Genomic DNA, 13,081 nt, shown 5'->3' on the forward strand with positions numbered 1-13,081 from the left:
GTAATATGATCCCTTTGTCATTTTCCTTCAGAGAAGATTAGTTAGGCTAGATCATCCCTCTTTGAATTTGCATTGTCAGTTTTTCACTGTATTATCATTGCACAGAGGACAATGTTTACATCTGATAATCAATTACATTATTTTCCATTGGACTAAACGAAGATCGAAGGATCTATTTTGCTAATGTCTGCTTTGAGATCATTTATGAATTTGCACACCATCTCAACCAGTTTCCGATATCTGCTGGTAAAATTGCAATATTCACTGCTCTTTCATAACAATGAATTTTCTTTGTGAGTTTTATGTATTCAATTCCATCTTTCCAATGAGGGCAGACAGTCTGGGACTCCGTGGAGCCTAATTATTCCACTCCACTCAAAAATTTCAACTGCTGTCACTACTATCACAATCAAACAAACCTGATTCCACTGTGTGCTAACCTGCTGTTGTGTTTGTGACATTATTAACCTGTCACCTATTTGTGATTTTTTTTTGTATGCTCCCTATTTATTATTCAGTTTGTTTAAATAGTGCCCGTAAACCTCAGTTGTTGACATTCATGCCTAACTGGAAGAAGATTTGAGAAGTCAAGCTGTAAATCAGGTATTGGGAATGTACTCTGGACTGAGGTAATCTTTTGGATAGGGTGCTACATTGAGCACATTTCTGTGTCTTCACAAAACAAAGTTGCTGGAAAAGCTCAGCAGGTCTGGCAGCATCTGTGAAGGAAAAAACAGAGTTAACGTTTCGGGTCCGGTGACTTTTCTTCAGAACCTGTTCTGGACCCGAAACGTTAACTCTGTTTTTTCCTTCACAAATGCTACCAAACCTGCTGAGCTTTTCCAGCAACTTTGTTTTTGTTCCTGATTTACAGCATTCGCAGTTCTTTTTAGTTTTTGTTTGTGTCTTCAGTTGGGTATAAAGGGCCCTGAGGAATTATAGAGGCTTAGAGTCATAGAGTCATAGCGTCATTCAACATGGAAACAGACCCTTTGGTCCTACCAGTCCATGCTGACCATAATCCCAAACTAAACTAGTCCTGTCTGCCTGCCTTTGGCCCACATCCATCATGTACTTATCCAAATGTCTTTTAAATGTTGTAACTGTACTGGATCCACCACTTCCTCTGGAATTTCATTCCACACACAAATCACTGTCTGTGTAAAAAACGTTTCCCCTCATGGCTTTTTTAAACCTTTCTCCTCTCACATTAAAAATATGCCCACTAGTCTTGAAATTGCCCTCCCCAGGGAAAAGACACCTTCCATTCACCTTATCTATACCCTTCAAGATTTTTGTTCAGGTGTCCTTAGACTTAGACTCCCTACAGTGTGGAAACAGGCCCTTCGGCCCAAAAAGTCCATACTGACTCACAGCATCCCACCCAGACCTATCCCCCTATAACCCACCTAATCTACCTGAGCACTATGGGCAATTTAGCATAGCCAATGCACCTAGCCTGCACACCTTTTGACAGTGGGAGGTAACCTGGTTGACATTTACAGATTTACTGATTTCACTGCTGCTCATGGATCTTAGTGCTGTGTAAGCTGGCTGCTCCATTTACCAGCATTTATTATTCTTAGTTTCTGGGCAAGGTCAGCATTTGCTACCCATTTGTAATTGACTTTAAACTGAGTGATTTGTTTGGTCATTTCAGAGGGCTGTATAGAGTCAACGAAATTGTGGGGGATTTGGAGTCACATGTAGACCAGACTGGAGAAGGATGGCAGATTTCTTTCTGTAAAAGGAATTAGTATGTTTTTGCAACTCTGGATTAGTAGAATAGTGACACTACCAATACTCCACCATCTCTCCTTTCTGTCATCCCCTCTGTCCCCAATAAGAGCTGGGACTAACTTCACTGATTGTGAATTTTTTTGTTTTATTCATTCGCGGGATGAGGGCGGTGCTGGCCAGGCAGCATTTACTGCCCATCTCTAATTGCCCAGAGGGTGGTTAAGAATCAACCACATTGCTGTGGGTCTGGAATCACATGTAGGCCAGACCAGGTAAGGATGGCAATTTCCTTCCCTAAAGGACATTAGTGAACCAGATGGGTTTTTCCAACAATCGTCAATGGTTTCATGGTCATCATTAGACTCTTAATTAAAGATTTTTATTTTATTGAATTCAAATTTCGCGATCTGCCATGGCAGGATTCAAACCTGGGTCCCCAGAATGTTATCTGGGCCTCTGGTTTAACAGTCTGGCAATAATACCACTAGGCCATCACTTTCCCAATAATGAGTTGGGATATGTAAGGATTGTACCTGATTGTATTAATGGCCTAATAAACTCTTGTCCAGATTTGTCACTTGCTTTCTGTCATGTTTAAGTGCAACGTACAAAAAGCCCAAAATATTTCCCTCCCTATTTGTGTATTTTTTGAGAGAATGAGTGTTGGACTGAAGGGTCTGTTTCTGTGCTGTATGACTCTATGACTGCAGCGGTTCAAGAAGGCAATAATTGCTGCCAGTCAGCCACACCAGCATCGCCTGAATGAATTTTTTTTAATGTAAAAAAGCACAGATGGAATTAACTGGTAGCAAATAAAATTGTTTTAATAATGGTGGTTACACTCTGACCACAACGCACTTGATGTGGATTCAATAGATTAATGGATGAATTAAAAGGTCTGCAGAGAGTGCAGGAAAGTGGGGTTAAGGTAAAAGGTCAGCCATGACAGACTGAACTTCCACTGGGGTTTCAGCTGACAAACCAATAACAGGCCCATCTCTCAAGGGGGCACCTCCTGGACAACTGTAACTACCCATTGACCACATCCCAGTAACTGCTATGAATGATGAATTCCTCTCCATGGAAAAGCTGGATAACTCTGAGCTGACTGGCCGTGGTGAATGGAACCACAGGAGGAATGCCTCTAATTGTGACTCTGGCCATTCAAGTCAGACCATCACCCAGAAAGCAGGAAGGATTTCCTTCCTCACGATGAATCTGGCACATCCTGCAGGATGTTTTTCTCCATCCCATACCCACAATGATCAGACGAGACTCAAGTTCCTCTCATCACTGGTTTTATTCAAGCATACGCAAAGGGACATGTACGCTTCCGAAGATAGGATCCGGTCCCTTAAATCAATTACATATGGCTATGGATAAACCATTTCTAGGCATTTCAGAGTCGGTACAGCTATCTAATTACATGATTCTACACACACTAACTCATTATTCTACCCAATTACAATTCATTTTTTCCACAGCATTACATCAATTCCTAAATAGATACTATCTACATTTGTGCTATATATATCTCTCAGCCCGCTTCATGCCAACCAGACACTGAGTAACATGCTGGTCTAAACCAGTCCTAGTAGCTTGTGTTTGAACTGTTACTGAAAATATATTTTTGAACCATACCAGGTTTTCTCCTTGTAGCCCATATATCTAATTTCTGAATGGCAAGGCAGTTAGAGGAGCTCTTGTTAGAGTCAACTCTTGTTTGTTCTTATGGAATTTCAGGTCGTTTTGCAGGTATAAGTTCATAGGATCTCAGGGCAAGAAGATCATAAAAAGTAAATGGTTTTCTTGGTTTTTTCCAACAATGTGAACTATAAAGGACAAAAGGACATGGGGAACCTGTATAAAGGTTAGTGAAGACCCCCGATAGAGCATTGGAGGCAGCTCACAATCAGAAGAATATTGAAGAGTTAGATCGGATGGAAAATCAAATGCTTAGGATTTTGACTGAAGTGCGAAAATACAAATATGAGGATTTGGCACAAAAATCTGAGATGTAGATTGTAGTGTGATTCAATGGGACTGTTTAAAGTTGAGAAGATGGGACAAGACATTAGGGTGGTGCCTCTGTTTCCAGCACTCCTTCAATCTTCCTTTATTAGGCTGCTTTAGAAACTAATCTCTTTTCTTTATGCATTTGGTGCCAGCAATCATTTGAACAGCAGGTAAGGCCTCAGTGTAACATTTCATGCCAATTGTGGCAGCTCTGCCGATACAACAGCCCTTTATTATTGTGTTTATTAGTAACTGACATCGAATAGTGTGAGGCGCCAATCCACAATTTTCAAATCCTGGTGAGGGGCACAATAATTGGATTATACCAACACTTTGAGCAATGAAATAAAGTTTTGCCTTGTGATCTGTCACGGGACACTCTTTTAACATCCATTTTAAGATGTAAAATACCCTTTAAATTGAGTTTCTTTATTTTGTGTGTTTCAGGTGGAGAAAGTGCTACAGCAAGGCAGTATCACTGACTGTGCTGAGCCATACATGACCATTAAAGAGAATGAGACAGCCAAGGTATGTAGATAGAACATTCCAGAAACCTTTCTTCTCCCCCATTCCCCATGCAGGGAGGCCATTTTCTGTCAGTTCATCTCCCAGAAGCTCCAACTCTGAGCAAATATGAAAGCACAAGAATAGTAAACGATTAGCTGTAAATTCTTGTAAACCAGTATCTCTTGCTAACAAAGATCTTCAGTATCCATTACTTGTCATGAATTCTAAATCAAAATCTATCTTAGACTAATCTTGATTATTTTATGGGATGGATGTGGCTGGTGAGAGCTTTAGTTTAATGTTTCAAAGCAACACCTCTGACAGGTGTCAATTCAGATTTTAGATTTTACGCTAAAGGTTGCAGAATGGGACTTGAACCCACAGCTGTGACTCATTCTACTCCTGAGCCCCAGCTGACCTAACTTGTCTTCTAAGAAATGTGGTCTGTCTTGTCCCATCGAGCTTATGCCTTGAAATTTTCAAAATGCCTTCCAGATGAGAGAAAAGATTGGAAAGCTACGGTTCCAGGCAGCTTCTTTCTGCCAGCGTCTGAGTTTGTATCGAATGCCATTCGCCTGGGCTGCAGTTGATCTCATGAGTCTCATTTCTAATCGCAGTTCCCAGAATTCACTGGACAGAGAGACCATCAATGGAGGTAATTCAATTGGAAAAGAAGCATCAAATCATTGAGAGGTAGTACGAACTGCAGATGCTGGAGTCAGAGGTAACACAGTGTGGAGCTGGAGGAACACAGCAGGCCAGGCAGCATCAGAGGAGCAGGAAAGCTGACGTTTTGGTTCGGGACCCTTCTTCAGAAATTGGGGAGGGGGTAGGGAATCTCAGAAATAAAAAGAGAGAGGAGGGGTGAGGCTGGGGAACCTAGGTGAGATGGTGATGGGTGAGTGCAGGTAGGGAGTGGTGGGGATTGTTCAGTGAGGTGGGAGGGGCAGATAGATGGGAGAGAAGATGGATGGGTTATGTCCTGTCAAGGAGACAGGGATGAGAGGGAGGGTTGGTCATGGGATGAGGCCAGGGATAGGGGTCTAAACGTGGATTTTACCAGTTTTAAAGTCTCCGCACCCTTGGCCTCATCCCATGACCAACCCTCTCTCTCATCCCCGCCTCCTTGACCTGACACAACCTGTCCATTTTCTCTCCCACCGATTTGCCCCTCCCACCTCACTGACCAATCCCCACCACTCTCCACCTGCACTCACCCATCACCATCAAATCATTGAACTGTGATTCATATTGCTCTGTTGGTTTCAGTGAGTTGCTGCTTCATCCCATAGAAGGCTCAGGACTCCATTCCCAAATAAATGACCATATAGCTAAACCTCAGTCAGAGATACATCAGGGAAGGGAAGAATCAACAGGAGTTCCTGATCATTGTTACCAATCACCCGAGTGTTGGGTATTTCAATTCCTCTGTCTATTTGTTTGTGTGCTTGCGTTTATCTCAGTTGATTGGCCTTCCAATGCTCACAGTTCGATCCGGCCATGTTAAATAAGTATTAGGTTGAAGTAGCTGGGAAGAAGGAGGGTTACTGTGAAAAACAGGGAGTTCAGTGGGAAGCAAAATAATCAGAACCAAAATTGATGCACTATTTATTCACCCAGTCACCGCTGCTTCCATGAAATTGTTACTCTGTGATGGTCATGTTCTAGTCCCAAACATGCTACAAACATCTGCCAGGTCTGGCATCATTTAAAACTGGCAGCTGGCTCCTATGGGCTCTGGAGTCTGTTGGATTTTAAGCTGCTGTCGTGGGCCAGTGTATCTTTGTCATCAGCTCACATAGACTGACGTTTTTCCGGACTGCTGTCAGTATCTCATTCTCAGCATGTTCAGTGGCCGAGAGCAACCTGAACCAGTTGGGAAAATTGGTTAGACTGGGTGCAACGCTGGATTTACATCAGCCAAGGTTGACTCAGAGAGTATCATTGGATAGTGTGTAAGATCAGAATTCAGCTTAACCCTGTGGCCTTCACACCCAGGGAGTAAGTTACATGTTAACTCAGCTAAGAATCTTACAGCATGGAAAGAGGCTACTTGGCCCATCATTCCTGTACTGACTCTTTGCAAAATGCTATCCAATGAATCCCCCTCTGTTGCTTTTTCCCCTTAGCCCTGCAAACAATAAAAGGACAAAAACGGCTGCTGACCTTTGAGGAAGTGGAACCAATTGCATTTAGTTCCTATAACTGTTCCTTTGTGTGTTGCATGTAGGCAGTGGGAGTGAGGTGCGCTCACGATCGTTAGACAACAAGAATCACATCCTCCCATTTGGACCCGTACAGCACAGCCTCAACATGTTTAATAAACAGGTATGGTGAGTATGCACTGCAAAAACAGAGCAATATCCAAAGCCCATCTTTTCCAAAACACTGCTGATTGTACTTCTCTCAGCCAGGCTCGATCACTACCAACAGCGCTCCTTTCATTTTCCAGTCAGAATGTTGCCAATATCTCGTAGCCCTCTTGTTAACCTCTGTTTCTGCTTTCGCTGCAAACTTCCTCTTTAGTAGGTTTCTCGAAGCGAATATGCCTTTGCTTTAAGTGTGTGTTAACTATCTCATAGTAAAGTTTTCCCTAGGTAGTGGTGACTAGATTGAATTTTACATTCAATTTGACAGAGAGAGAAGTGCATATGAGCCTATTTTTTAAAAAATTAAATAAAGGCAATTATGTGAGTGTGAAGCCAGAGCTGGCTAAAGTGAATTGGTAAATTTGGTTAAAGTATAGGCCAATAGGGTTGGAGTGGCTGACATTTAAGGGGATACATCAGAAGACACAGAATAGATTTATTTCGCTATGTAAGAAATATTTCAAGGTACAGACTCGCCATCAGATTCTTCATTCTCTGGCCTGCCTTTCTGACATTGCTAATTCTCCTTGAAGTATAGCCAAGCAGGCTAGGGGAAGCAATGGCTTAGTAGTAGTATTGCTAGACTGTTAATCTGGAGACCTAGGTTAATTTCTGGGATGCGGATTTGAATCTCACCACAGCCAATTTAAAAAAAAAATCTGTAATTAAGAGTCTAGTGATGACCATGAATCCATTGTTGATTGTCAGAAAAACCCATCTGGTTCACTAATGTCCTTCAGGGAAGGAAACTGCCATCCTTACCTGGTCTGGCCTACAGCGATGTGGTTGACAATTAGGGATGGCCAATAAATGCTGGTAGAGACAGTGATGCCATTCATCCTCTGAATGAATTAAAAAAGACATGGGAATCATGTGGGATGTTACCCAAGTGACTACTCGCTGTGTAAACAGAGAGGTGATGGCCTCGTGATATTATTGCTGGACTGATAATCCAGAGACCCAGATAATATTCTGGAGACCTGGATTTGAATGCTACTACGACATATGGAATTTGAATTCAATTTTAAAAAAATCTGGAATTAAGAGTCTAATAATGACCATGAATCAATTGTTGGGGAAAAACCCATCTGGTTCGCCAATGTCCTTTAGGGAAGGAAACTGTCATCCTTACTGGGTCTGGCCTGTATGTGACTCCAGACCCACAGAAATGTGGTTAACTCTTAACTGCCCTCTGGGCAATTGGTGATGGGCAATAAATGCTGCCTGGCCAGAGACACCCTCATCTCATGAATGAATGAAAGGAACCCAGACCATGATGGACTGAGAGCACAATGTCAGATTGAAAGCTGTCTTCAGCTAATGTAGTAAACTAACTGCACTGAAGATTCTGATCTCAGATGTGTCACCATTTCTAGATTAGGCTACAGGGCAGAAATGCTCCTGATTTAGGCTTTGTCTCCACGTTGAAGAGGGACCTTGGGTTGTTGTCCCCAGATATCTATAATTTGAAAGTTTTACCTTTCTCTTTGTGTATCCTATTTTTGGAATCTGTTTGAACCCTGCACTCATCCAAATGTTTTTTGAGTTCCAGTGTACTTTGCATTTTTCCCTTTACCATGCCTTCATTTCTTAATACTCTGAAATTCCTGCGCCAAAGACCTCTCTTTCTTCATGATATTCCTAAAACCTGACTCTTCTATCAAGCTTTTTGGTCACACAGCCAAATTGATTCTTCTTTAGTTTGACATTTGTTTGCCTGATGTCTCTGAAGCTCGTGGGGACAGTTTTCTACAGTAAGTGCATTACATCAATGAAGTGAGGCTTTATTTGCCAAAACAACAGTAACAGCGCAAAAAATATTTTGTTGCCTTTTTAAAACATTTGGGATAAATGTATATGTAAGTTCGTGAGTTATGACAGATAAACAGTGTCAGTTTTCGATGGACTAAGTTGGGTGCAGAGGACATCTACCTGTGAGCCAAAAGAAAGAGAGACTTGCATTGATAGAGAAGAACATGAGTCCAAGACCTATCCAAGGAACTTTGTCTGCAGCATCCAGACTGATACTCCAGTGCACTGCTGACAGTCTGCTATATTGTCAACAGCACTGCCTAATGGATGACAGCTAAAAGAGAGGCATTACCGGCTCTCGGCTGTAACATATCACAGAAACTAGGAACAGCAGTAGGCCCTTTGGATCTGCTGCACCACTCGATATGATCACAGCTGATCCTTTATCTCAATGCCATATTCCTGCTTTCTCTCCAGACCCCTTAATACCTTTAAAATCAAAAAGTGCATCTATCTTTCGTTGAATAAGTCCAATGATTTGGCCTCCACGACCTTCTGAGAACTCCACAAGTGCAATACATTTTGAGTGAAGACATTTTTCTTCATCTTAGTTCTAAATGGTCTACCTCTATCCTGAAACTATGACCCCAGTTGTAAGGGAAAACATCCTCCTGCCGGTTAGAATTTTATGTGTTTGAATTAGATCCCCCTCATCCTTCTAAACGCTAGTGAATACGGGTCCCATGGAACCAATGTATTCTCATCAAACAGTGCTGCCACATCCAGTATCAGCCTAGTAAATCTCTCTTGCACTCCTACTGTGAGAAATATGTCCTTTCTCAATTACATTCCTACTTCTGAACTCAATCCTCATGCAATGAATCCCAATATACTACTTGCCTTCCTAATTGGTTCCTGCACCCGCCTGCCTATTTTAATTGACTGGTGTACAAGAACGTCCAGATTTCATTGTACATCCACATTTCCCAATCTGTCACCAATTAAATGATACTCTGCCTTCTGTTTTTCACACCAAAGTACATCGGTTCACGTCTAGCCGTGTTGTACTGTATCTGCCATGTGATCACCCACTCACTCAACTTGTCTAAATCACTTTGAAGCCTTTTTGTATCCTCACAATTCAAAATCTTGCCCAGGTTTGTGCTGTGAGCAAACTTGGAAACATTGATTTGGTACCCTCGCCCAAGTCCTTTATAGATACCGTGAAGAGCTGGGGCCCAGTTATTGCTGGTTGTCTGGCCAATATTTACCTCTCATCCAAGATGACTAAAAGAAATGATGTGGTCATTATTACATTGCTATTTATGGGAGTTTACTCTGGGCAAGTAGACTGTAGTCTTTCCTACAAAAGCAAACATGTTTCACCTCATAGTACATTTACTTCGGGACGTCCTGAAAGATTCTATATCAATGCAAGTTACTTCTTCCTTATTCACTGGTAAAGACCTATAGATGGTTAGATGGTCTGTTAATACAGCTCACTTGCTCCTTAACATGAAAGCAGAGTTAACGTTTCAAGTCAGAACTGAAGAAGGGTCACTGGACTTGAAATGTTCGCTTTGCTTTCTCTCCACAGATGCTGCCAGACCAGCTGAATTTCTCCAGCAATTTCTGTTTTTTTTTCTGATTTCCAGCGATCTGCAGTTCTTTGATTTTTTTTGTTTAGACAGTCTGTTGATGACAACAGCCAATACTCATCTGACTTAACCTTTTTAATAGACAGTTAAGACCAGGAGGATTTCTAATGTGTGAGCCCCATGAAGAAGAGTTGGTCTTAATGAATGCTTTGTCTTTATGTTGATGGAGGTCAATCAGAGAGTTCCAGATACAACCAACTTGTGGCAGATTTTCCATTCAACCTCAGAAACTGCACCTTAAGTATGATTCACTTATGTCACATGCCTTATCACAGACCGAGTGCACTCATTCTCCCAGGGTGAAAGGCACTCAAATTCTTTATGACCCATCCCAAGATAACCTGAGTTCAGTAATGCAGAACCCACATTGCCTCTGTTCAGTTAGATTATTTGGTGGTCCAACAGGGCACACATCATCTAATTGTATATCACTGTGGTCCCATTGTGAAACTGCTCACGGAAACTATTTGGATGATGAATGCTTTCCTCTCTGATCAGGAGGAAGATAAGCTCAGTGATGAAGACCTGATGAAGTTCATCACAGATGAGAAAAAGCCATCACCTTTACTGAGGAGACTGCGCAAGATCCCAGGTAAGCTTTAACATGATGAGCTGTGTGCCTGAGCAACCTCTCTCTCTGTAATACACCCATCGCTTCCCCCGCACCGGGAATCACTCTCTCTGTAATACACCTATCGCCCCTCCTGGGGAATCCTGCTCTGTTATACACCCATCACCCTTCTTTGGAAATCCCCCCCTCTGCAATACACCCGTCGCCTCTCCCAGGGAACCCTGCTGTCTGTTATACACCCATCACCCCCACCCAGGGAATCCCCCTCTCTGTAACATACTCATTGCCCCCTGGGGAATCCCCCTCTCTATTGTAGGCCACACTGTAATACCTCCTCCTAATCCCTGGCAATCCCACACTATATCTCCCACTTGCACCTAGTCTCTGGGAATCTGCACTCCGTAATACTTTTCATTGTCCTAGGGAATTCTACACTCTCTACAACACATCTTTCTCACTTCCTTGGACTTCTATACTTTGTAATTTACTGCAATCTCCCTCCCCAGTCTCTGGGAATTCTACACTGTGTAATCTGCTCCCCCAATCGACATGATGGCTCAGTGGTTAGTGCTACTACCTTGCAGCGCCAGGGGCCTAGGTTTTGATTCCAGTGACTGACTGCGTGGAGTTTGCACATTCTCCCTGTGTCTGCATCGGTTTCCTCCCATTGTGTGCTCTGGTTTCCTCCCACAGTCCAAAGATGTGCAGATTAGGTGGATTGGCCTTGCTAAATTACCCATAATGACTGGGGATGTGCAGGGTAGGTGGATTAGCCATGGGAAATGCAGAGTTATGGGGTTAGGGTAGGGGTCTCTGTCTGGGTGGCATGTTCTTTGGAGGGGTGGTATGGACTTGATGGGCTGAATGGCCTGCTTTCACACTGTAGGGTTTCTATGATTCAATCCCTGGAAATTCTACACTATGTAAACTATTCTCTCAATCCCCGGGGAATCTGTACTATGAAATCCATTCCCCCAGTCCCTGGAAATTCTACACTTGGTAACATATTATCCCAGCCCCTAGCGATAGTACACTGTATGGATGGGTTGAATATGGTTGTTGTATGGACTAGATATCTGCCCGAGTGTGAGCTGTTAATGTTATCCTTTGTTTTTGTTTGAAGGTGTTTTCCGATTTGAAGTGAGCCCTGCTAAAGACACTCCGTCCTTTTGTTTCACCCCTGACTTTTTGGAATTAAAGTCATCAAATAGTGGGGATGCAGAGTTGGCTTTGGAAGTTTTAGAATTCCCTTTGCCAGGTGTTTTGACTCTACACACAATCTACAGGTAAGTGGGGGTTTGCAGTTTTCATTCCCAAGATGGTCCTGTTTCCTGCATCACCCCCTTCCCCACCCACCATTTCCACCCCTCTCCCGTCTCCCCACCCACCGTTTTCACGACCCCCTCCACCCACTGTTTCCACCCACCCACCCACATTCGAACCCTTGCCTCCCCCAACTCTGTGGGATCTCACTGATATGAGCAGTATATGTTAAGCTCTGTGTGTGTGCCTTAAACCTCAGGCACTAGTTAGCGGGGAAATGTTCAGGGCATCAGTACAGAGTCACCCTGCTTCAGTCTGCCTCTATTTGTCATAGTTTAGAATGGAACCACACGGCTGACGTATCCTCTGCTTTTGGGGGATAGTTTTACCAATGCTTAGCTGTTTGCTCAGGTTGTATTTAGTCTGCTTCTGCCACCTAGTGGTTATAATCTGCATACTTGAGTTGCGGTAATCGGAGCAAAATTTCAGTTTGAAGCTGGTTGATTGATTGTTGTCACATGTACTGAAATACAGTGAAAAGTATTGTTTTGTGTGCTATCTGATCTGAAATATCCCTTGTTATCTGTTGGATTTATAATCTCCCAGCATTGACTGATCCCACAGCACAATGCAGCATCCTTTCATTAATATTTCTGAAGTAGATAGATGTTGGATTGACGTAAAAATCTAACTGGTGCACTAATGCCAATTGAAACAAGGCAACTGCCACATTTAGCCAAACTCCAATCTTGCCAATGTGGTTGACTCAACTGTTCTTTGAAGTTGGTCTACGTAGCCCCTCAATCCCATCAGACTGGTTCAAGAATGTCCATCACCACCTGCTTAGGGCACCCTAGAATGAGCAGTGAACCCTATAGTTACTAGTGTCCTAATCACGGCTGGACATGTAGAGACATACATCTGATGAATTCATCAGTATATGATATAAATATGAAGAGCACAAGATGTGTCTGTTCTCATTTGACCTCCTCAAATGTGAAGGATATTTAAAATACAAATAAATCTTTGGTTTCCTCAGATGTGGAGTCCCAATGCTGTTTGCTGTATTTGTGGTTCTGGGGATTGGTGAAATGAGGGTTTGGAATGAAGATGATTTGAATAGTAGTTCTGCCCTTTTTGAATGTATTCTTTATCACTGGTCCCAGGATCCTGGATGAAGTCTTTGTATCCTGCCCAGTGTCATT

At 42.7% G+C, this 13,081-nt stretch overlaps 1 protein-coding gene across 1 annotated transcript in view; it reads left to right on the forward strand.

The window, feature by feature from the left end:
- Positions 1 to 13,081, forward strand: part of LOC109933116 (dedicator of cytokinesis protein 7-like) — a 185,117-nt gene that overhangs the window by 37,985 nt on the left and 134,051 nt on the right. Inside the window, exons 10-14 of the mRNA XM_048613977.1 lie at positions 4,204 to 4,284; positions 4,759 to 4,918; positions 6,494 to 6,591; positions 10,541 to 10,634; positions 11,737 to 11,899. Of these exons, the coding sequence (XP_048469934.1) occupies positions 4,204 to 4,284; positions 4,759 to 4,918; positions 6,494 to 6,591; positions 10,541 to 10,634; positions 11,737 to 11,899 (596 nt within the window). The remainder of the gene's footprint in view (positions 1 to 4,203; positions 4,285 to 4,758; positions 4,919 to 6,493; positions 6,592 to 10,540; positions 10,635 to 11,736; positions 11,900 to 13,081) is intronic.

This window comes from Rhincodon typus, chromosome 29, assembly GCF_021869965.1.
Source record: "Rhincodon typus isolate 14 chromosome 29, sRhiTyp1.1, whole genome shotgun sequence".
NCBI lineage: Eukaryota > Metazoa > Chordata > Chondrichthyes > Orectolobiformes > Rhincodontidae > Rhincodon > Rhincodon typus.